This window comes from Rhinolophus sinicus, chromosome 14, assembly GCF_057876585.1.
Source record: "Rhinolophus sinicus isolate RSI-liver-muscle chromosome 14, RSI-T2T, whole genome shotgun sequence".
Taxonomy (NCBI): Eukaryota; Metazoa; Chordata; class Mammalia; order Chiroptera; family Rhinolophidae; genus Rhinolophus; species Rhinolophus sinicus.
Genome location: NC_142514.1, coordinates 141,675,286 through 141,697,755, shown reverse-complemented (window position 1 = coordinate 141,697,755; position 22,470 = coordinate 141,675,286). Strand labels below are relative to the sequence as shown.

The window sequence follows — 22,470 nt, the reverse complement described above, 5'->3', positions numbered from 1 at the left end:
TGACCCCCTTTTACCTGTTTGGCCTATCCTCTACCTTCTGCTTCTGGCAACCACTGATCTCTGTTTTTGGTATCTGTGAGCTCAAGTTTTTCTTTTTAAAGATTCCAGATACAAGTGAGATCATGTGGTATTTGGCTTTCTCTGACTTATTTCACTTAACAGTAACACCCTCAAGTTTCATCTTGTTGCAGATGGCAAGATTTTTTTGTTTCTTATGGCTGAATTGTGTGTGTGTGTGTGTGTGTGTGTGTGTGTGTGTGTGAGTGTGAGTGTGACCCTCATTTTCTTTATTCATCTATCAATGGACAGACACTTAGGTTGGTTCCATATCTTGGCTATTGTAAATAATGCAGTGAACATGGGGGTGCATATACCTTTTCGAGTTAAGTTTGTTTTCTTTGGATAAATACCCAGAAGTGGAATTGCTGGGTCATATGGTAGTTCTACTTTTAAGTTTTTTAGGAACCTCCTTACTGATTTCTATAGGGGCTGCACCATACATTTCCACCAGCAATGCACATGGGTTCCCTTTTCTCCGCATCCTTGCCAACATTTGTTATTTCTTGTCTTTTTGATGATAGCCATTCTGACAGATGTGAGGTGATATTGTGGTTTTGATTTGCATTTCTTGGATGATTAGTGATGTTGATGAGCACCTTTTCATGTGCCTGTTGGTCATCTGTATGTCTGCTTTGGAAAAATGTCTATTCAGATTCTCTGCCTATTTTTAAATCAGATTGTTCTTTTGCTATTGAGTTGAATAAGTTCTTTATATATTTTGGATATTAACGTCTTATCAGATACATGATTTGCAAATATTTTTTCCCATTCAGTAGGTCACCTTTTCATTTTTGTTGATGGTTTCTTTTGCTATGCAAAAGCTTTCTAGTTTGATATGTAGTCCCACTTGATTATTTTTGCTTTTAATGTTAGATCCAAAAAATCATCTCCAAGACAGATGTCAAGGAGCTTACCACCTGTTTTTCTTGTAGGAGTTAGATGGTTTCAGCTCTTACATTGAAGACCATTTTGAATTAATTTTTATGTATGGTGTTAAGGTACAGATCCAGTTTGATTTCCTTTGCATGTGGCTGTCCAGTTTTCCCAACACCATTCATTGAAAAGACTTTTTTTCCCCATTGTATACTCTTGTCTCCTTTGTCGTAATTGACTATTAATTAATTGTCCTTAATTTTAAAACCTGTTTTCGAAATAACAGTTGATAAACTTTTGTCAGTAAGAATCGGAGGAAGTGTGTGGTATAAACAGTGTAAGCTGGGACTTATTTCCCTCCTATGGGTTTGAGGTAGTTCAAAAATATTTTGTTTTCTGTTGTTTATGGGGATGGATGATCCTTTCTGGTTAAATTTTAACTCAAAAAGAAAAAGAGTATCTCTAAGTACATTTTCTAGTTTTTTGTTTTAAATAATTGATTGTGCTTGAGTAAGTAGTATTTCAGTTTTGTGACACAGCTTTAGTACAATTGCAGAAAAGATTTAATGTATGAATTAAATATACTGAGATTGAGTCAGATTATTTGCTTGGATTTTTAAATGACATTAGAAATATGTTTTCAAATTTTAAATTCTCAACTTTTTTTTTAATCTTTTTCATTGAGATAATCCATATTTTGGCAAGACAGTATAATATTCTTGGTGATACTGTCGTATTAGGTTGGTGCCAAAGTAATTGCGGTTTTTGCAATTATTTTTAACCTTTTAAACTGCAATTACTTTTGCACCAACCTAATATTTTCCAAGATACTCTATTCTGTAAATCTTTTGTACCTGTTCCTCTCCATGATGACGTTTACCCCCATGATGCCTTTTAAAAAGACTTTTCACAAACAGGTTTTGCTGGCCAATGATTGATCTTTTTAACTCCCATCAAGAGAGATTAATGATATGTTGTTAATCCAAAAGGAGTACAAAAACTTTATGGACATATCTGAACAAAAAAGAAATAATAACAGTAATACGATGTGGGTATCTTTGTGGGGAGAGCTGTAGATTTGAGAGGAGAATCAGGATTTTTCTAGGTGATGGGTCATAGTGAAGGAGGATGGTTCGTTAACTCCATCGTCTCTGATAGTGAAACAATTCAAGAAAAGTTATTCATAGATTATCTTCTCTTTTTAATATCAGCTAGCTGAGTCCTTGCGTGCTCCTATGAGCCGACTATGATGCCATTAAAGCTCCTTCTGTGTGATTGGCCACATGTTGTTATTCATACAAGCTCCATTTGTTCAAAAGCTGCTATAGAGATTTTTATAGGTAATTTTCTCTTAGAACCTTTAGGTTCAATAAAGCGTCTTTATTTGTTGATTGCCTTATTTTTTAGTGAAAGATTGAGGAAATATGTTTTTCTTCTAGTGATTATATGAAACGTAGGTTGGAGCCCTACAAAGGGAACATTTCCCAAGCTCAAGCACAATCATTTTGCTTTTTAATATTAGCTATTACCCTATACCGAATTGATGTTTCAAGTCTGAAATGTAACTAAGTAAATAGGAAAACTTCTAGGGTTTGTTTACAGGCATCAAAGTTAAATTAAAAAATTAAATTCGCCTACACTTAGGATTTCTAAATATTAATAACTGAAAGGACATAAAATTTAGGATTAAGCTACTTTGTTTTAAATTCCCTTGTACAGGAAAGTGAGAGTTGTGTTAAAGTACAGTCCACTCATTCTTTTGTCTTTCTAGGTTTCGGCACAAATACCAGTGGGAATAGTATTTTTGGAAGTAAACCAGGACCTGGGACTCTGGGAACTGGGCTTAGTGCAGGATTTGGAACAGGTAAGGAACTGTACCACAAGCTTTAGGAAGTGATACCTCTTGGCTTTCTATTTGCTGGAACTTAAGACTTATGTTTGATCATAAGCCTGGAAATAAGAGGTCTAAATTTTCATTTTCACAAATGGATTTATAAAACATTTCCAGCAGTTAGGCTTTACCAGGTATTAAAACATTGGCACATTTCTGTTAGAGGCTGTATGTTCCCTTTCTACAAAATGTTTGTCCTCTGATAGTTCTGGTCTATCTGGGATTTTCAGTATTTAATGTGAGACTTGTTCCTGTGATGAAATTATTAACTTTCAGTTCCCTTGTGTTACCTTTGTTGGCAGAGATTTGAGACTTTGAACTGTTTATCAAGTAAGCTTTATTACTCTAATAGAAAGAGCACATGCTGAAGTGATTAACAAATACTGAGTTTTTGCAAGGTGTCTCTATACCTTGTAAGCCTTTTCACCTTGATATACAGATGAAATGTCACACCTTTGTCTCTATTCCTGCTATTGATAATTACTTTTCAGTGTCTTTGAAGACATTGACCGTTCTACCTGCCTAGCTGTTTTAAACAATTGGAGGGTAGTGATGTTCATAAAATGAATAAATGCTTCAGCGTGTATAGTTCAACAAGGTTGTTGAAGCATATACTTATGCCTGCTTTCCAAATTCATCGGACCATGGGGATGGTTATTTAGTTGCAGACTACTTATTTCCATGGTCTCTGCTTCCACTGTTCAGTTATCTGCTATCTTGCTTCTATGCTCTGATCATTTATCTGTCATCTCTTTTTTTTTAAATTCATATTTTGAATTTGGGGGACTTTATTTATTTATTTATTTTTAATTTTGTTGGGGAATATTGGGGAGCAGTGTATTTCTCCAGGGCCCATCAGCTCCAAGTCGTTGTCCTTCAGTCTAGTTGTGGAGGGTGCAGCTCAACTCCAAGTCCAGTTGCCGTTTTCAGTCTTTAGTTGCAGGATGCACAGCCCACCATCCCATGCGGGAATTGAACCGGCAACCTTGTTTTTGAGAGCTCGCCCTCTAACCAACTGAGCCATCCAGCCGCCCTGTCATCTCTTTTTTAATAGAACCATATTTTGTACTCTGTGAACTGTTTCACTTTCTTTTTAAAATAAAAAATATAAGTGCTTGTAAAAAAAAATTCAACAATTTGAAAAGTCCTATAGTAAAAGTTTGGTGTGTATCGTTTCAGACCCCTTTTTTTATATATATATATATATATATATATATACACACACACACATATATATATACACACACACACACACACACACACACACACACACACACACACATACACATATATACACATTTTTTCAAACGTGCATATACAGAGGGTGCCAAAAAAAAAGAAAGGAAAAAAATGTTATTAAAATTATAATACTCAATATGTACCAATAGCAAAAGATGAATTCAAGTCATGAGTATACATTTTTTTGGCACCCCCTGGGTGTGTGTGTACACCACCACCAGTGCCAAAAAGTGTATACAAGTAGACACTTTGGTCAACGTTGCTCAAGCAGTAGTTCGCTGTAATCAGAAGTGTCTGGACACTGATGGTAACCACTTTGAGCACCTCTTGTAACTACAGAAGTCAAATGTGACTTGTAGTCATCTTTTGTTATCGATACCCTGTTTCCCTGAAAATAAGACCTAGCCGGACAATCAGCTCTAATGTGTCTTTTGGAGCAAAAATTTATATAAGACCCAGTATTATATTATGTTATGTTGTGCTGTGTTATGTTATGTTATGTTATGTTATAAAGATCAGGACTGGGTCTTATATTTTTCCTCCAAAAGACGCATTAGAGCTGATTATCCGGCTAGGTCTTATTTTCTGGAATACACAGTAGAAACACGGTATACCGTGGTCATTTGAGTTATTTGATATTATTAGCAATGCAGTAATGAAGATCTTTATTACATAATTTTGTGTGTGTTAGTGTTATATAGGATTGATTATTAAAATTGGAATTGTGCAAACATACACATATTTTGAATTTTGGTCAGTCTTGTCAATTTGCCTTCCAAAAAAAATGCCAGTTTGCATTTTTGCTCACATATAAAAGTACTCCTTTCCCCATACTCTTTTCATATTGTTGGGCTTTTTCATGTTTGCATGCATGATGGTGGAAATTGGTATGTTCTGATTTGCATTTCACTGATGACTGGATATTCATATGTATGTTTGCTGGCCATTTGAATCTTTGAATTTCGATTCATAGCATTTGATCATTGTTCCTTTATTTATGAGACTGCATTATATATTGTGGATATTAACTCTTTTTGGTTGTATGGCAGAGTTTCATTTGAGCTTTTTAACTTACTCAAATTGTACTGCATTACAGAGGGTGCCAAAAAATGTATACACATTTTAAAAAAGGAAAAAACTGTATTAAAATTGTAATACTCAATATATACCGATAACAAAAGATGAATACAAGTCACATGTATACATTTTTTTTTGGCACCCCTGGTATTTTGCAAGAAATAAAAACTAAAAAGCTCTACTATTTTGTATGCTGTGATCCCTAAACTTAAGTAGAATACATCACCTGACATCTGTGTTGTCTTCTAATCCCAAACGAAGAATTAGGTTTGCTGTGGACAAATTAAGGGTCTTTCTCCAGGGTAGTTTTGATTCTAGAGAGTTTATGAACCAAAAGTCTTAAGGGCTGGGTAAGATGTTACTCTATTGTCAGTTACAGATATTTCCACTAAGTCTTTAATTTTGTTTATGGTATATTCTTACTCAAGTTTTTAGTTTTATGTGGTCAAAATTATCATCATCTCTTTGTCTTTTGGGTTTTGCAGCCTATGTCTTTTCCAGTAATCCAAGATTATAAAATGTTCTGTAACTTTTTTTCTGGTGCTGTTGTCTTTTATTCCACAGTAATATAATATCTCAGCCTTTTTATCAATTTGACTATATTCCGATTTTCTTAAACAGTTCTACCTTATAGACAACAAATCACATTTTTATTACTGTTATATCTTCCTCATTAATGCCTTGTCCCCATAAACTAAAAGCCAGGTAAAGAATTTTACACCCCCAACCTTAACAGCAGATCATATACTGAAATGAGAATTGTGAAAATGACCAAGAGAACACTATTGGAATTTTTTCATGATTACATCTGCTAAAGCATACTTAGTTTTGAGAGGACTGTGTCTGGAGACTATTATACATAAACACCCACATAGATGAACTCTGCATTCCATGGTATCACAAATAGAATAGCACTGTAGCTTTAGGCTGTGTTTGTGTGTTTTTTTGGGGGGGGGAGATTAGCTAAGTGGGTATTCCTATGTGGCTTCTTGTTTTGAGTGATGGAGACTCAAACTTAACAGAAGTAAATTTACCGGTAATATTGGCCTTTGCATACTTCATGATACTTGATTACAGAGATAATTACATGTACAAATACATAAGTTTTTTTGTACACTTAGATTTAAGTGGTTAATCTTAGTATAAAATATTTTGTTTATCCTTTGGCATGTGATCTTTTCTTTCCCCTGATGTGCTCAGACTAAGGAGTACTCATTAAATCATGGACGTATCAGTTTCTTCTTCACAGTGATATTAGCTATCAGCAGTATTAATAGTATGCCATTTTCTTGGTAGTTACTTAGTAATATTAAGAAGTTTTAGTTCTCATAATTTTCTATGAAGTAATAAGTTTAAGGGTACATCTAGTAAAGTTGATTTTATACTGAGATATACACAGGAAAATCTACCCCAAGGTAGATACCATAGAGAAAATTAAATTCTAATATTTATTAGAAGATCTCAAAAGAAATACAGTCGTTTTACTTTTTCCATCAGCATCTTTGGAGTTTCTAGGGTCACTAAAGCATGGTGCCCCCCAACGTAGCTTCCTTATGATTCCTACAACTAATCATAAATATAGCATATTTCATAAATCAACATTATCTTACATCAGGATGTCCCTAGTAAGTCCTTTCATTAAGCATAAAAAGCCATTTGTAAATAATATAAGACAGATCTGGATAAAAATACATATTTTCCCATTGATAAATTGTAATAGTATATGCAAGTCATTTTGTGACAGTCCCTTTCCAGATCACTTGAACCTCACAATGCCTTTTTTAATTCTTTTGTGGGTTACTGAAATACAGTGGTTTTTAGACTGTTTCATGGTTCTTTACCCAGAGCTGCTGTAAAGATCAGGGAAATACACACCCATCCAGAACAGAAATTTTTATCCATTTTATATATTTGGGTTTCATCCAAGTTTTTGTTTGGAGGTAAGGACACGTTTTGCTACCTGGAAAAATAAAGAATCCTGAAATTTGTCTGTAAACCATGTCCTTTGACAGAGTAATATAATTTTAGTTTTTCTTGTAATTTTTACCAATCTCTAATGGTTTAGTACTTATTCCCTGTTCCAAAGCTGGGCTTTTTAGGTGAAATAATCTCGTTACATTGTTGTCTTGTTATTGATGCAGTTGGACAGTTAGGGAATGTTTAGTCCATTCAGTCATTAGTCATCCTCACTAATTTGCTATGTGAATTTTCTTAGTATAAACTTCCTATCCTTTTTTTGGTTGTGATCTCAAAGCAGTTCCCATTCGAGATTTTTGACTTTCAAGTTATTATATCTTTGAAGTGATGTTTGTGATTTTCATGGTAAACCACACGCTGTCACTATGCATTGATGCATTAAAAAGGTACTTCAGCTCTTCCAAATTGCCAATAACTTTTTGAAGAGGAGGGGATGGAAATTTTTTTTAAAAATTATGCCAGTGACTTGTATCTAAATAAATTCTCCCCATTTTATACTTTAAAAATCACTGCTGACAATAAGATCCATAATCAAGATTCATTAGGCTTTAAAACTTTCCAAGTTTTTGCAGTGGGTTTCCCTCTGGCGAAAATAAGTTCTTACTCCATATGATCTGATTCATGCTGAAAATTGAATCTAGTAACCTTATCACAAGGCATTTTAGCTTTTTATAAAACAAAAAGTTTGTCTAAAGTTTTCATGAGATATATACTTGAAAGTGTTACTTTTTGCTATTGGAAGAAAATATATTGGATTTGATTTTCTGTAGTTTAGCCATAGTTAGTTAAAAAGATGATACTGTGATAGGTTCAGCTGAGTATTTTGATTTTGAAAGATTAGAACTTAAGGAGAATTGACTTTTTTTAATTCTTTCAAAATATGTTTTACTATAGAGTAGTAGCAAAGAGCCCTTGGTTGTATTGTCAGATGTACTGAGGTCTGATCCCCAGTTTCATCATTTACTATGTTTGTGACATTGAGCTAATTAATTACTAAACCCTCAGTTTTCTTATATGTAAAATGAGGATAATAGTTTCTACTTTCAGGCTTATGAATTTTGAATAAGATGGTACTGGTTAATATTTAATAAATGTTAATATCTACCAGACGTCTTCTAAATGCTTAATATGTGTTTGTTCATTTTAATCTTAGGCTAAATATCTAAGCTATGTATTATTATCTCGTTATAGTTGAGGAAACAACACAGAGAGATAAACTATTTTGCCTGTAATGTATATAATATACTCAACATAGTGCCTGGCATGTAGTTAGCATTTACTCTATTAGCTCTTTTGTTGAAGTGAGTGGTCATTATGAAGTTTCCAAATGTTTTATATTTTTAAGTAACTGACCTGGTACAACATTGAAAGGATCTTCTGTGGCGCTTTTTTCTTTCCTCTTGTCTCCATAGCTCTTGGTGCTGGACAGGCATCTTTGTTTGGGAACAACCAACCTAAGATCGGAGGGCCTCTTGGTACAGGAGCCTTTGGGGCCCCTGGATTTAATACCACGACAGCCACTTTGGGCTTTGGAGCCCCCCAGGCCCCAGTAGGTAAGTGTCAGTCAACTTTAGAAGGCTTTACTCAGTTTATTTCTTGCTAATAATTTGCTAACCCAATTTTCCATGCCACTTTTGTTCCAGCCCTACCAGAGCAGTACATATATACATGTCATTGAATAATTATGTAGTGCAAAAGGGCTTGTAATAGATCCTAGCCTTCCCTGTTTCCCCATTCCCAGGCCTACTACCCCAAAGAAAGCACTTTTGTTACAGCTTTTAATTCACCTGGTATGTAATTAAGTTCATCTCTCTGAATGATGTGCTTATATTGCTGTGTTTTGCTTCATTAAATCTAAGTAAATAGTTAATGGTATATGAGAATTTAGCCCATTTATCACCTCTATGTTCATTATTCACTTCTCCCAATGTAGTTATGTTTACTAAAGTCCCTAAGTTTAGTTTTATCTATTGAAGTGTTTTTCATACTTAATTTATTTGAACATCCCTTCCTCGTTTTTGCAATACCTGCCTGCCACCTTTATTAGTATTTCTAATTTAAAATTAACTTACTTTTTAACTTAAATATATTTTTTAAAGAAAACTGTGTTCTACCATAAAGGAAAAAATTGATACCACCTGGCATAGGTAGAGTAAGATAGATAGGAATGACGGAAGGGAGGGAGGGAAGGAAGGAGTTTAAATTTATCTCCATGTACCACATTTTGAGAAGACTGCAAAGTTAAGCTGTGTCTTTGTATACTTTTTCTTCTGTCAACTAGGAGATAGTATTTCTTGACTCCCCTTGGTCAAGTAAGAAGTAAGAACATTAGTACCCTCCCTTATCTTTCTCTTTGCCTCATTTCTTTTGCCATCTTTATATTTTTGTGTTGATGAAGTTGTTAACATGTTCTGTCCTACAGTTATTACTGTCTTCTTTTCTTTGGTTAAAGCATAAAAGTTATAACCATGAAAACATTGCTGTCCAGCCGAGTACACCTTTGTCATGCAGCTTTTCCTGGGATTTGATTCTTTTTTCCCCTTGCATTATCAGCCCTTTTCACCTTTCTAAACTACTACAAATTTTTAAGGATGGTATCGTAATTTTACCTTAGGTCCGTCATTCTTTGATCTTTCTGCCCTCCTGTAGCCATATGAACTCTGATTATTCCCTAGGCCTTTATCATTCCCCTGAGATATTCCCTTCAAGTCTACTCAGTGGGAACTGCTGTGTCCTGGTTATAGGATTTTCCTCTGTTTATATCCTGAATTTTCTGGAATGTGTTTTCAAGTAAATTGTACTCACAGGTCTGAAAATATCTTCATTTGTTCCTCACACTTCAATGATACAGACTTCTGGTGTGAAAATAATTTACCCTCAGAACTTTTACTATACTCCTTCTGGCATTAACCATCGCTGAAAAGAAGCCTTTCTGATTCTTGAGACTTGTTACCCGCACTCCCACAAGCATTTAGGATTGTTTCTTTGTCCTGAAATTTCAGTGATTTGCTTAGACATTTTCTAAGCTCTTGTTTTTTGTTTTTTGTTGTATTTATTGGCGAAGGGGAACAGTGTGTATTTCCAGGACTTCATTGGGGAACCGTGTGTTTTTCCCAGGACCCATTAGCTCCAAGTCAAGTTGTTGTCCTTCAGTCTTAGTTGTGGAGGGCGCAGCTCAGCTCCAAGTCCAGTTGCCGTTTTCAGTCTACATGTTTCCCCGAAAATAGGACCTAGCCAGATAATCAGCACTAATGCATCTTTTGGAGTAAAAATTAATATGAGACCCGGTATAGTATAAGACCAGGTAATATAATATATAATATAATATCGGGTCTTATATTAATTTTTGCTCCAAAAGACGCATTAGAACTGATTGTCCAGCTAGGTCTTATTTTGAGAGAAACATGGTAGCAGTTATGCGGGTGGGGGGGTCACAGCCCACCATCCCCTGCAGGAGTCGAACCAGCAACCTTGTTGTTCAGAGCTCGTGCTCTAACCAACTGAGCCATCCGGCCCCCCTGAAAGTTCCTTTTTTTTTTTTAAGCATCTGGTTCTAAGAAGCAGTTTTTCTTGAAACCCTGAATTTGTTAATTGGCATTAAATTTTTTTCAATGTTAAGCTGATTCTAACATTCGCAAAGGTTCTTCTGTTCCTTAAATCTTCAGGATAATTTTTTTTTCATCTTCTTTAATGCGTGGTGATTCTTTCCATTTACATTTAAGAATAAAGTAATAAAAGGCTCACTGGCTACTAGTGTGTGGGGGTAGAGCTCATTTACCAGTAGGTTTCACTTTAAGGTAAATCATACAGGAACCAGCTATTATCCTCTAAATGTTAGCTCTGGGATGATGCAAGCACTCAAACTAGTTGTATTTGTTCTTTCCCTATGTTAACTTGGTTTCATCAGAGGTATGCTCTCGGGTATTCTGGCCTGTCTGTTGAGCATCAGGGATTTAGAGGATGACATGGTGTAGTTGTTTTGTATATATACTTTGCACTGATTCTTCTCTCCTTCTGTTTTCAGCCTCATCTCATCAAATTTGGTCTTCTTGAATCCCTAACCTTTCTGGGATTCTCCAGGGCATATATGCTCTGTTTTTGACTGTAATCCCCTTTGAGTGTACTCTAAGCTATAGTGTTTGCTCTATCCTGCTTTATTACTCCTGTGCCCACTTCTTTCCCCTAGAAATTTTTTATGTTTTCTCATCTATTCATTTACTACATTCCCATTCTTTGTCATTGTGGGTTATGTAGATATGTTTTAATTTTATTAACCATAGATTTTAGTTAGGTTTTTGGAGGGAGCAAAAGTGAATTAGAATTCTAGTTGATATCTGTGTGAACATTAGAATCAGCTTTATCATTAAAAATGATATTTTCATTTGATTTCTTGTCCTTATTTTTGGTTGTTTTCAGTAGAAGGAGGTAGCATAAATATTGTAACATGCCATTTTTACTTGGATAGCTTTTTAAATGGTTTTTAATAATCCCATTGTTTTTCAAAGCTAATTGAAAGTTCCTGAGCAAAGAATTTAATATTATAGTTGCATATATTAGTGTTCCTGCCTACGTAAATGTAGTTGTATTGACTTTTAAAGTGTATGTCCTTGCATCACAGAATCTTAGTTGGAAGGTGCTTTAGAGTTTACGAGAGGCCACCCTTGCTGTGGGAGTCTCTTGTCTTGAAAATCTCAGTTAAGGTGGTTTCCTTTAACAGGTCAGTCCAGTCCATTTTGTTCAGGTTGTTTAGAAACCAAATCCTGCCTCCATAGTATTTCCACCCGATGATTCTACTTTTATCTCTGAAAGCTAAATAGACCAGTCAGCATGCTACAGTTTCTTCGTGGAACCCCATTGTCTTCCAGATAAAGTATCATCAGTTTCTTCTGTTTTCAGAAGACTTGATTTTCATACTTTTTCCTATCTCTTTCATCATTTGGTCATGATGTAGTTTTTCAATATGTTTTCAATTATTATGACCAAAATTGAATACACCACCAGTGGTAGCTTAACTACTGCCTATGCTTGCTTGCTTCTCATATCTTATGATTGCTAATGTATCAGCTCTCTTTTCTGTATTTTTAAGTAATACAGTTAACATAGAGAAGATTTCATATTTAAACATACAAAAATAAAACATCCTCACACATTTTCCTAGTTATGTTTGCATTTGTTAAAGGAAGTTGTTAGTCTTTTGAGCAAACCCAGGTGGGGTTACTTATACTTGTTAAATGATGGAATCAGCTGGTGCGGGTCGGCTTTTTCTAATGGATAATTAGCTGTCAAGTAACAAACTGACCAGTGAATATTGGAGTTCTTTCAAAATATCCAGGTTTTCTCAAGTCTCCTTGAATAGTCCACAGAATAACATCCTTCTGTTACTTGTGGCACTGTGTACCAAAAGACACTTTTCTATATGTTTTTGTTACCTGTGGTCTTAAAAATGGGTTTATGAAAGTTTCTGAATACAGGTGATTTACTATATTCTCTTTAAATTCACATCTCTGGGTTTTACAATCTTAAGCAACTTTGCACTCTCTCCTTAAATATTCATTTTTGTATTTAATGAACCCATCTAATTTTAAGAACACTTAATTTGACTTAGATGGACTTACTCCTTTGTCATAAATTTAGGTTTAGCTGTTCAATTCTGGGTTTCTTGTTATTTTTGCTGCCACTCTTGTGTTTTTTAACTCCTATTGTGAGCATTAAAAATTTCTAAATGTTTTGTTTATGGTACTCCTTTAATGTACTGACTTAACTATATTTTGGCTTTAGCCTTATTTTAAATGTTCATAAAAGAAAAAAAGTATGTCTCTAAAATAAGTACGGTCTGATTTTTTATCAGTATTTTTGGAAGTATTTAATTTATCTTGCTTCATCAGTCAAATACAATGCAGCTAGTGTGGGGTTTTTCTTTTTGACATGTTAATTCTTAACACTTTGAAAGAAAACTAGACTAAAATTAGACTAATTGGGCGATTTTGTTTTCTTTCAATTTTTACTTTAATATAATGGGTATTAAATGTAAATAATGAACATATAAGGATACCTTAATGGCCATTTTCATTTTTGGTATGCTGTATTAATATACATAATATTTTTAATTCTGGAATTTTTACTTATTAAATCAAAGATACTTTATTTCCACAATGAAACACATTATCATTATTTTTAATAGTACTTAACCCTCCATGTTGATATATCATGATTTTTACAACTGTTAATGTTGAACATAAGCTGTTTCCAAGTCTTGGCTATTACATGTGTCAGAACTTAATAAACATTATGTTGTTCCTAGTTTAAGTCCTTGGGTTAAATTTTTATGATTGAAATTATTACATTAAAAAATATTAAAACAGTACTTGCTCTATGTACTGTCATATTGTTTCTTTTAGACAGACTAAACCAATTTGTAATGTTTTTAGAAGTCAAAGACTATAATTTGTTTTATACAACTGTGCCACTGATAGGTAATGAGGTATAAAATATTTCTTCAAGGTTGTTTTAATTTACATTTCTTTGCTCACTGAAAACCTAAAAAAATTTTATTTATGCTGTCTCTTATGAAATGCCTCTTCATATCTTTAACCCATTAGTTTATTTGATTGTTGATCTCTTCCCAGTGTGCCCCCCCGCTCCCCACCAATAATGCCATTGAGTGAATCTGAACATTTTGAAGACCACATCTCCAAAAAGAGTCTTGAGTTCTCTTGTTATAAAGGCGTTGGATCCTTGGACTGACATCTTGCTTTTTCTTTTCTTTTTTTAAAAAGCTTTGACAGATCCAAATGCCTCCGCTGCTCAGCAGGCTGTTCTACAACAGCACATCAACAGTCTAACATACTCACCTTTTGGAGACTCGCCTCTCTTTCGGAATCCCATGTCAGACCCTAAGAAGAAAGAAGAGGTAAATTTAAGGATGCTTCAGAATAGGAGAAACTGTGCAGAATGTAATTTCTTATGTATATAGGCTAAGCAAATTTAGGTGTAATTAAGTTTTTAAGACACATTTATTTATGCTTTTCACTTGGCCAGGGGATAAATTATTTTTGCTATTAGAAGGCAGTATGACAAACAGTGAAATGAGCACTGGACTGAAAAGGTAAGGGTTGAGACTTTTCAACAGCCCTGAGATAAAGCAGATATTATTCTCATTTTATAGTTGAACAGACTAAGGCTCAGAGAGGCTGATTTTCCTAAAATCATAATGCTGTTTAGCGGCAAATCAAAATCTTTTCTCCTGATTTCTACATAGCTTTGTCTTCACCTTTTGTGTTCTAGTGGCAAAGAAATGATCTTTTGCTCACTGTGATTTGGCATCAAAAGTATAGTCTGGTCTGTTTAATCTTTGTGTAACACTTACAGTCTGTAAGACATTGGGCATATCTTTTTTGCCTCTCTAGAATCTATTTTCTTACCTGTAAAATGGGAATAGTAATACTGTTCAGCATTGAGAATTTAATGAGATAAGGCAAACCTGGTTTATAGTAAGTTGTTCGGTATACAGAAATTATTATTTAGTCATTTATGTCATCTCATTCCTCAGCTGGTTCTTAAATATCCACTTAACCCTGTAAGTAGATATGAGATGCAAAATATAAATTTAAAGTGCTTTTTAAGGTGCTGTGTAAATGTAAGTTGTGATTGGATGAAAATTATAGTGTTCATACAACATAATTTTAGGTGCCTAAGTATGTGCTAGTCCCTGTGTTCAGCACTGAGGATACAAAATATGAAAATAAACAAAAACTTATTCTCTAAGAGCTTGTTACCTAGTGAGGAAGATCAGACCTGTAAGTGTTTAAATTTATTGTAGCTCAATATAGTATATGTAACAATAGAAGGGCCCATCAACTGATGAATGGATAAACAAAATGTTGTATATCTATACAATAGAATATAACTCAGCCATAATACACGTTATTACAAGGATGAACCTTGAGAACATTATCTTGGGTGGAGGATGCAGTGTAACAACAAAAGGCTTAATGATTCCATTTATATGAAATGTCTAGAATAGGCCAATTATAGAGACAGAAAGTATATTCATGTTTGCTAAGGGATAAGGAGAAGAATTAGGAGATACAGTGGTTCTTTTTGGAGTAAGGAAAATGTTCTGGAATTAGGTAGTGTTAATGATGGGTAACCTTATAAAAACCACTGAATTATATGTATTAGAATGGTAATTTTTATGCTTTATGAATTTTATCTTAATAAATTAAAGCATAATAGAAGAGCATAGATTCTTGAGTGAGTTTGGTAAGGCTTTTCAGAAGAGGTAACATTTAATTCTTTTTGTGTATGTATGTAAAATTTAGTAGACCTAAGTCAAGACATTTCCAAAGAAAGGCACAGAATTGTGAAAGAGCACAAAAAGATCTGGGAAGTTTCACTGTTACTGAAGTGTAAACAGTCTGCATTGTGAAGAGAAGAATAAATTGTGACAGGTTTTATATGTTAGATATTATTGTTTCAAGTAGTTATATAATCCAGTGTATACTGTTTAAAGACACAAATGTGTAACATCCTAAAAATGCTATAGAAACATAGTAAAGGTGCCATCAAAATCAACCTGGAGTCTTAATCAATTTAGTTGTGTATCTCCTCCACTAACTTGTAATATCCTTAAAAATCAGGAAAAGTAATTTTATTTTTGTTCCCAGTGCTTAGTGTTTGGGTCACGGTAATTACCAGTGTTTACTAAATGATGGATAAATGCAAGCTAATATCAATCTTTTTTCAGACTGATTTTGATTACATAAAAGTTGAACACTAATTTATAGCTGGGTCTCAGTTTTTCTTGAAGCATAAGATTTTTGGTTTAATTGAAAAATAATTTGGCTTAGAATTTTTAAATATTTTTTAAATGAATATAAATATTGTCATCCTTGTTTTAGAAAACAAAACTAATGCATGCTGTTTGTTCCCTTTTGTAAGATGAAGAGAAATGCACAAGGTATATTAATAACATGTTAGTGTAGTTTAATATACAAAGCACTTCAAATGCAGTATCTTATTTACATTTTGAAACAAGTCAGACAAACAGTTGAAATGGGGGCTGGAGAGATGAGTAAAAATCAATTATAAAGAAATACAGGTCCATTAGCATTCACATACACATACAACATCCGGTGTGTTGACATCCTTGTTTTCTGGAAGCAAAGACTTCCAAGGGGTATCTAGTGGGTCAGTGGCAGAGATGAGGTTTGCATTCTGATCGTCTCATTTTTTTAAAGCCGAAACCATACATTTGAATTAAACTAGGACTTTCCTTGATGCTTTTGTTTTTCAGAGATTGAAACCAACAAATCCAGCAGCGCAGAAGGCTCTCACTACACCCACTCATTATAAACTGACACCCCGCCCTGCCACTAGAGTTCGACCAAAGGCTTTACAGACAACAGGCACAGCCAAGTCACATCTCTTTGATGGGCTGGATGATGATGAACCATCCTTAGCCAATGGAGCGTTTATGCCCAAGTGAGTTTATTTTTGTTAACATAAATTAAATGTAAAGTATTAATGTAGTAAATGTAAAGTAATGTGTAGTTATTTACTTAAATGTACTACAAATGCTATATAGTTATTTTTTTTAATTTGAAAAATACAGACCATCACAGAAAAATGAAAATGACCTGGTCATTCCTGAGGATAACCATAATTAACATAAAAATATTCTGACTATGCTTCTAGTTTTACATATATATGCTTTTGCTGTGTTTTTTGAGAGGTTAATACTTGCATAATTTTATTTTAAGCAGAAGACACATTTTTCTTAGAACTAATTGGCCAAACTGATTAAGAAGAATCTATATATATTTTTTGAAATTCCCATACAGCTGTTGAACCAATAATAAAATAATCACACAGAAAAAAAATACAGGAAAGTGTTTAGAAGAGTTGTTGGTAAACATAAAAAATTAACACTTAAATTATGTGTTAGAGCAAATATGTCTTAGAGTGTTAATATATGCATGGAAAAAAAATACATATTAAACTCTTAACAATAGTTAACATCTGGAGATGTCACTTCAGGCCATTTTATTTCTGGGTTGCTTATTTTTTCTAGATACACAGACACATCTAAACATAGGCTTTTAAACAGCAAGTACTTTTCTAATCAGAAAAAAGCAGTGGTTTTTAACTTTTTTGGGGGCTTTGGAGAAAAAGTGGGAATTCATCACTTACAGTTCTTTGTCTATTAATGTTAACTTAAAAAATTACTTCTCTTTTCTTTCCTTAAAAATATGTTGGGTTGCTGCTTCAGAAAAGGTGGGAAGTCCAATTTTACACATGTCTTAGAATGGCAGTAGGTTATTTTGAAGGCAGATACTGTGTATAATTCATGTTTATGTCTCCAGCTTTTTGTAAATTGTTCAGCACAGAGTAGATCAAAAGGGCTTGCATTTACCAATTCAACCATCGCCCAGGGCAGTTTCACTAGGTCACCTTAGGATTTGAAAGTGTAACACACAGATAGAAAGGATTCAGGTGGGAAGGTACATATTTTGCTGTTAATACTATATTCCCTTCTTGGTTTCCACTTCTATGGTGTTGCTCTTAAAGTCTTCACTTAATGTATCAGAAGCATTTCATATAGTTCATCTCTCCTTCCTCTTTGATTTGCTTTCTTAATTGGTTTGCAGGAACCCCACACTCTAGTTTATTTCCTACCTTACTGGTCACTACTTCTGTCTCCGTTGCTGGTTCTTATTGTTCCCAGTCTCTTAAAATTGAAATGATCCTGGGCTCAGTTCGTGATCACATTTTCATTATTCCCAAAGGGATTTAACTTAGTTTCATGATTTTTAAGTATCATCTATAGTTGAAAAAAGTCAAAGGATATACATAAAAAATCAAGGATGATTCCCAAGCTTTTATCTCCAGCCCGACCTCTCCCCCAAACTCTGTATTCTTATATCCAACTCTACTCAACATTTCCACTTGGATGTCTAATAGACATTTATTTCTAAATCAGCACGTCCAACACCGAACCCCTGATTTTCCACCTCAGACCTGTTCCATCCAAAGCCTTCCCTATCTCAGATAATTGCATTTTCATCATTCTAGTTACCAGATGAAAAACTTTGGAATTACCCTTTTTTCGTACACCCCACAGCCAGGCCATCAGCAAATTATCTTTGTTCTATCTTCAAAAATTTCCCAGACTCTGACCATTTCTTACCACCTTCACTGTTACTACCATGATCCAAGCTATGCTCTCTTGACTGAACTTCTGTGGTATTATCCTAACTGATCTTTGTGTTTGTACCCTTACCCCTTTGCATTCTGTTCTCAGTGTAGCTACCACAGTGATCCTTTTGAAGCATAAGTGAGATGTCACTCTTCTGTCAAAACGCTATGGTGGTTCATACTTAGCAGTAAAAGCCCAAGTCCTTACAATGGCATATAAGGCCCTGTAAGGTCTGACCTTCCATTACCTCTGTGAACACATCTACTGTCTCTTGTTCAGTCCACTCTAATCTTATTACCTCCTTGCTGCTGTTAGAACAGGAAGGGCATGCTTTTGCCTTTGGATCTTAGCCCCAGTTGTTCTCTTTACCTGAAACACTTCCCCCCATAAGTCCATATAGCTCAATTTCACTCTTTACTCACATGTCACCTCAATAAAGACTACTCTAACCACCCTCTTTAAAATTGCACCCATCATTTCTCTTGTCAACTACTCACATCTTTATCCTTTTTCGTGTGTGTGTGTGGTTTTTGCCTGCTTTCTCCCTCCAGAACAAAAATTGTATATAGGTAGGTAGGTAAATCTTTTTTTTTTTTTTGTCACTTAAAGTGCCTAAAACAGTTCCTGTGACATAGTAAATGATCATAGTAAATGTTGAACATACGAATAGATCTTAGGAGGCATAAAAGCAGCTAAATAATCATAGAGAATCCCACAACTTTATTCCTGTAGCCCTTCATGGAATCATGTAAACCAAGGGACAAGAGAGGATGGGGATTTAAAAGGTCTTTTTAGTTTCTGCTGTCAGCTTTCCATTATTGAATTGTTAGTATATAATTTTATATTAGAATTTAATATTAATTGTATTTCACTAATGACAATGGCACATGCCACTATTCGCTTCCTGAACTAAGCCTTGAGTCACCACTTTATAGCTGTAAATAATTGCCATATAATACCACAGATGGTAAAGGATTGATGAGGGACTTTATAACCACGGCCAGTCCTACCTAGAACTGCACTCTTTTTGCTCTGAAAGATGAATTTGATAAATTGACAAGTGTGATGACCCTATCCAGTGCCATATCTTTTGCCATTTGCCTTTTCATACTAGTCAGAGGAAATTTACTATAGAGCAAGCCAATAATTTAATTTAAATGACAGAATTTGGAAATATTCCTTAATACTTTTGTTCATTCCTTCGCTCAACTTCTGAACTAATTTATCAAGCAACTAGTAAATGCTAAGTGTGATCGCCACTGGGCATGCAGCTGTGAACAAGACTCATTGCTCTGTCATTGAATTCACAATCTATGGAGGGAAGATGCTGACAGAGTAATCACAAGTGAGAGAAGTGACAGAAAGGAGTAGAGATTGCCACTGCAGGAGAGACTTAACAGGATAATGATGAAGGAAAGCTTCTCTGGGGATATATCATTTAAACTGAAGAGGGATAGGGAAAACGGTCATGCAGAGGAAATATTTTGATATGTTTCTGGTTTTAATTATGCGTATATTTTTCAAATGGATATAATCTTATTTTCCAGTATTTTTTTCAATGTTTTTGCAAACATAGTTTAATTAGTATTCTATTAAATGTCTTTACCAAGTTAGTTTTGCTACAGTTTTCTGTTCTTTGGCTTCTTGTACCTGTTCTTTGTACCTCCCTCACTTGGTATTTCTGATCCCAAGCTCCTTGACTTTTGTCTGATATGTTTTTTGTTCCTTGTCTTCTAGTTTTATGTTTTTCATGTGAAACCTTTTGTCAAGTCTCTCTCTTGTTTCCCCCTCTGTCACTGCATTTCAGTCCATTGCGGTTGTTGTTTTGTATAATAATCAAATTGTTCCATCTTTGACCAGCAGGAGTCCTTTCAGGTTGGCTCCTGGTCCTTTCTAGGGGCCCTGATAGTGTTTGGTAACTTCCTTGCTTGTAGGACTCACTGTATAAAACTTTGTCGAGGATTTTTGTTTTCTGTGTTTGTGACATAGATTGACCTGAATGTTTCTATCTCATAATTTCCTTATCTGGCTTGGGTATAAAGATTATCCTGATCAAATAAACAAATTGGAGAGTATTTCCTCTTTCTGTTTTCTGGAAAAGTGTATAAGATAGGCTTTTTTTTCCCCTTCATTAAATGTTGGATACTGGTAAAGATACATAAGCCTGAAGTAGTATTTGCAGTGGTATGTGTTTTTTGTTTTTTTTTTAATTAATTTAAAAGTTACAGGACTGTTCAGTTTTCTTCATTTGGGTAGAATATTAGGGCTATCCTCACTCTCATTCCTGTCATGGGGTTGTTTTTTGTGTGTGTGCACCTTTTTTTTTTTCTCAGTCTGTCAGGGATCTACCATTTTTGTTGATTGTTTAGAAGAACTAACTTCTGGCAACATTGATGCTCTTCTGTGATTGTTTCCTTTTTCATTAATGGCCCAACATATAGTTAGTTTTTATAAATGTTCCATGTGTTTTTGAAAACAATGTGTATTTTAGACTTGTTGGGTATGGCTTGCTAGTCATTTAGGTCTTCTGTAGCCACACTGTTTTGGTTTGGTTTGGTTTGGGTATTTGAACTACTGTTTCCTTCTAAAATCACACAAAAAAATCTGAACACATCTACAGTTTTCCTAAATTTATGCATTTTAATATTTAATAGCCTTTACAATGTTGTGTAACCATTAGCACCACTATTTCCAGAACTTTTTCATCTTCCCAAACAGAAACTGTACCTATTATGCAGTCATTCCCCACTTCCTTCTGCTCTCAGTCCCTGTTAACCGCAATATTACTTTCTGACTGTATGGGTTTGCCTATTTTAGATACCTCAGATAAAGGGAATTGTAATGTTTCTTCATGTCTGGATTATTTTACTTGGCATACTGATTTTAAGGTTCATTATGTTGTAGCCTGTGTCAGAACTTCATTCCTTTTGAAGGCTGAACAATATTCCATTATATGGATATACCACATTTTATTCATCCATTCATCTGTTGGTGGACATTTGGGTTTCCACCTTTTAGCAATGTGAATAGTGCTGCTATGCACACTGGTGTACGAAGTGTGATCAAAAGACACAGTGAATGTTTAAATAAAAAAATTTATTACAGGAAAAGACACATTGGCTATTAATCCCTTCAAAATACTCCCCCTCCCTTTGAATACACTTCATTCTTGCCACTTTTTGAAGCAGTTCTGGAAGTCCTCTTGCATGTCTTTACTTCATCCCCCATGATAACGCTCTGTGTCTCACATCGCTTCTGGTACGGCAAGTTCTGTCACATAAAAACATTACGGTGTGTCCTCATCCACCTTATTCACCAGATCTGGCACCATGCGACTTCTGGCTCTTCCCCAAAGTCAGAATAACCATGAAAGGAAAAGGTTTTGAATCGATTCAGGACATCGAGGCAGCCACGACAGGGCAACTAACAATACTCACGAAAGAGGACTTCCAGAGCTGCTTCAGAAAGTGGCAAGAACAATGGGATAAGTGTGTTTGAAGTGAGGGGGACTATTTTGAAGGGGATTAATGGCAATGTGTCTTTTACTGTAATAATTTTTTAAATTTAAACATTTGTTGTATTTTTTGGTCACACCTCGTACAAGTATCTGTTTGACTTCCTGTTTCAGAGTCTTTTGAGTGTATTCCACCTAGGAGTGGAATTGTTTGTGTTCATATGTTAATTCTATGTTTAATCTTTTGAGGAACTTCCAAACTTTTCCATAGCAGCTTTACCATTTTACATTCCCACCAGCAATGTGCAATGGTTCGATTTTCTCCATATCCTTGTCAATACTTATTGTCTGTCTTATCTGTTGATAATAGTCATCCTAGTGGGTATGAAGTGGTAGCTCATGCTTTTAATTTTCATTTCCTTTATGACTAATGATATTGAGCGTCGAGTCATGTTTATTGGCCATTTTTCTTCTTGGACTTTCAGAGATTTGTTGTTTTATGGCAAGTTCATTATTGAGTTGAGTCAAAGCTGAACTTAAAACAGTGTGCTTTTTCCTTTTTATTTTATCTTCAGGGATAGAGACTTTTACAACTTGTTGCCTGTCGATGCCTACAAAGAGCTCCAACTATTCTAATTATCCTTCCTAGGAGAATTAGTCTGCATTACCTAGTCTACCAAAAGAAGGCAAAGTCTCAGTTTA

At 34.6% G+C, this 22,470-nt stretch overlaps 1 protein-coding gene across 7 annotated transcripts in view; it reads left to right on the top strand.

The window, feature by feature from the left end:
- The window catches only part of NUP98 (nucleoporin 98 and 96 precursor), a 94,299-nt gene that overhangs the window by 26,970 nt on the left and 44,859 nt on the right, over positions 1 to 22,470 (top strand). For 4 of the 7 annotated variants that reach the window (XM_019718981.3, XM_019718980.3, XM_019718979.3 and 1 more), the window contains exons 11-14: positions 2,705 to 2,797; positions 8,530 to 8,670; positions 13,894 to 14,027; positions 16,413 to 16,600. In XM_019718981.3, the coding sequence (XP_019574540.1) occupies positions 2,705 to 2,797; positions 8,530 to 8,670; positions 13,894 to 14,027; positions 16,413 to 16,600 (556 nt within the window). The remainder of the gene's footprint in view (positions 1 to 2,704; positions 2,798 to 8,529; positions 8,671 to 13,893; positions 14,028 to 16,412; positions 16,601 to 22,470) is intronic. The other 3 variants (XM_074335856.2, XM_074335855.2, XM_019718983.3) reach the window with 1 other exon arrangement.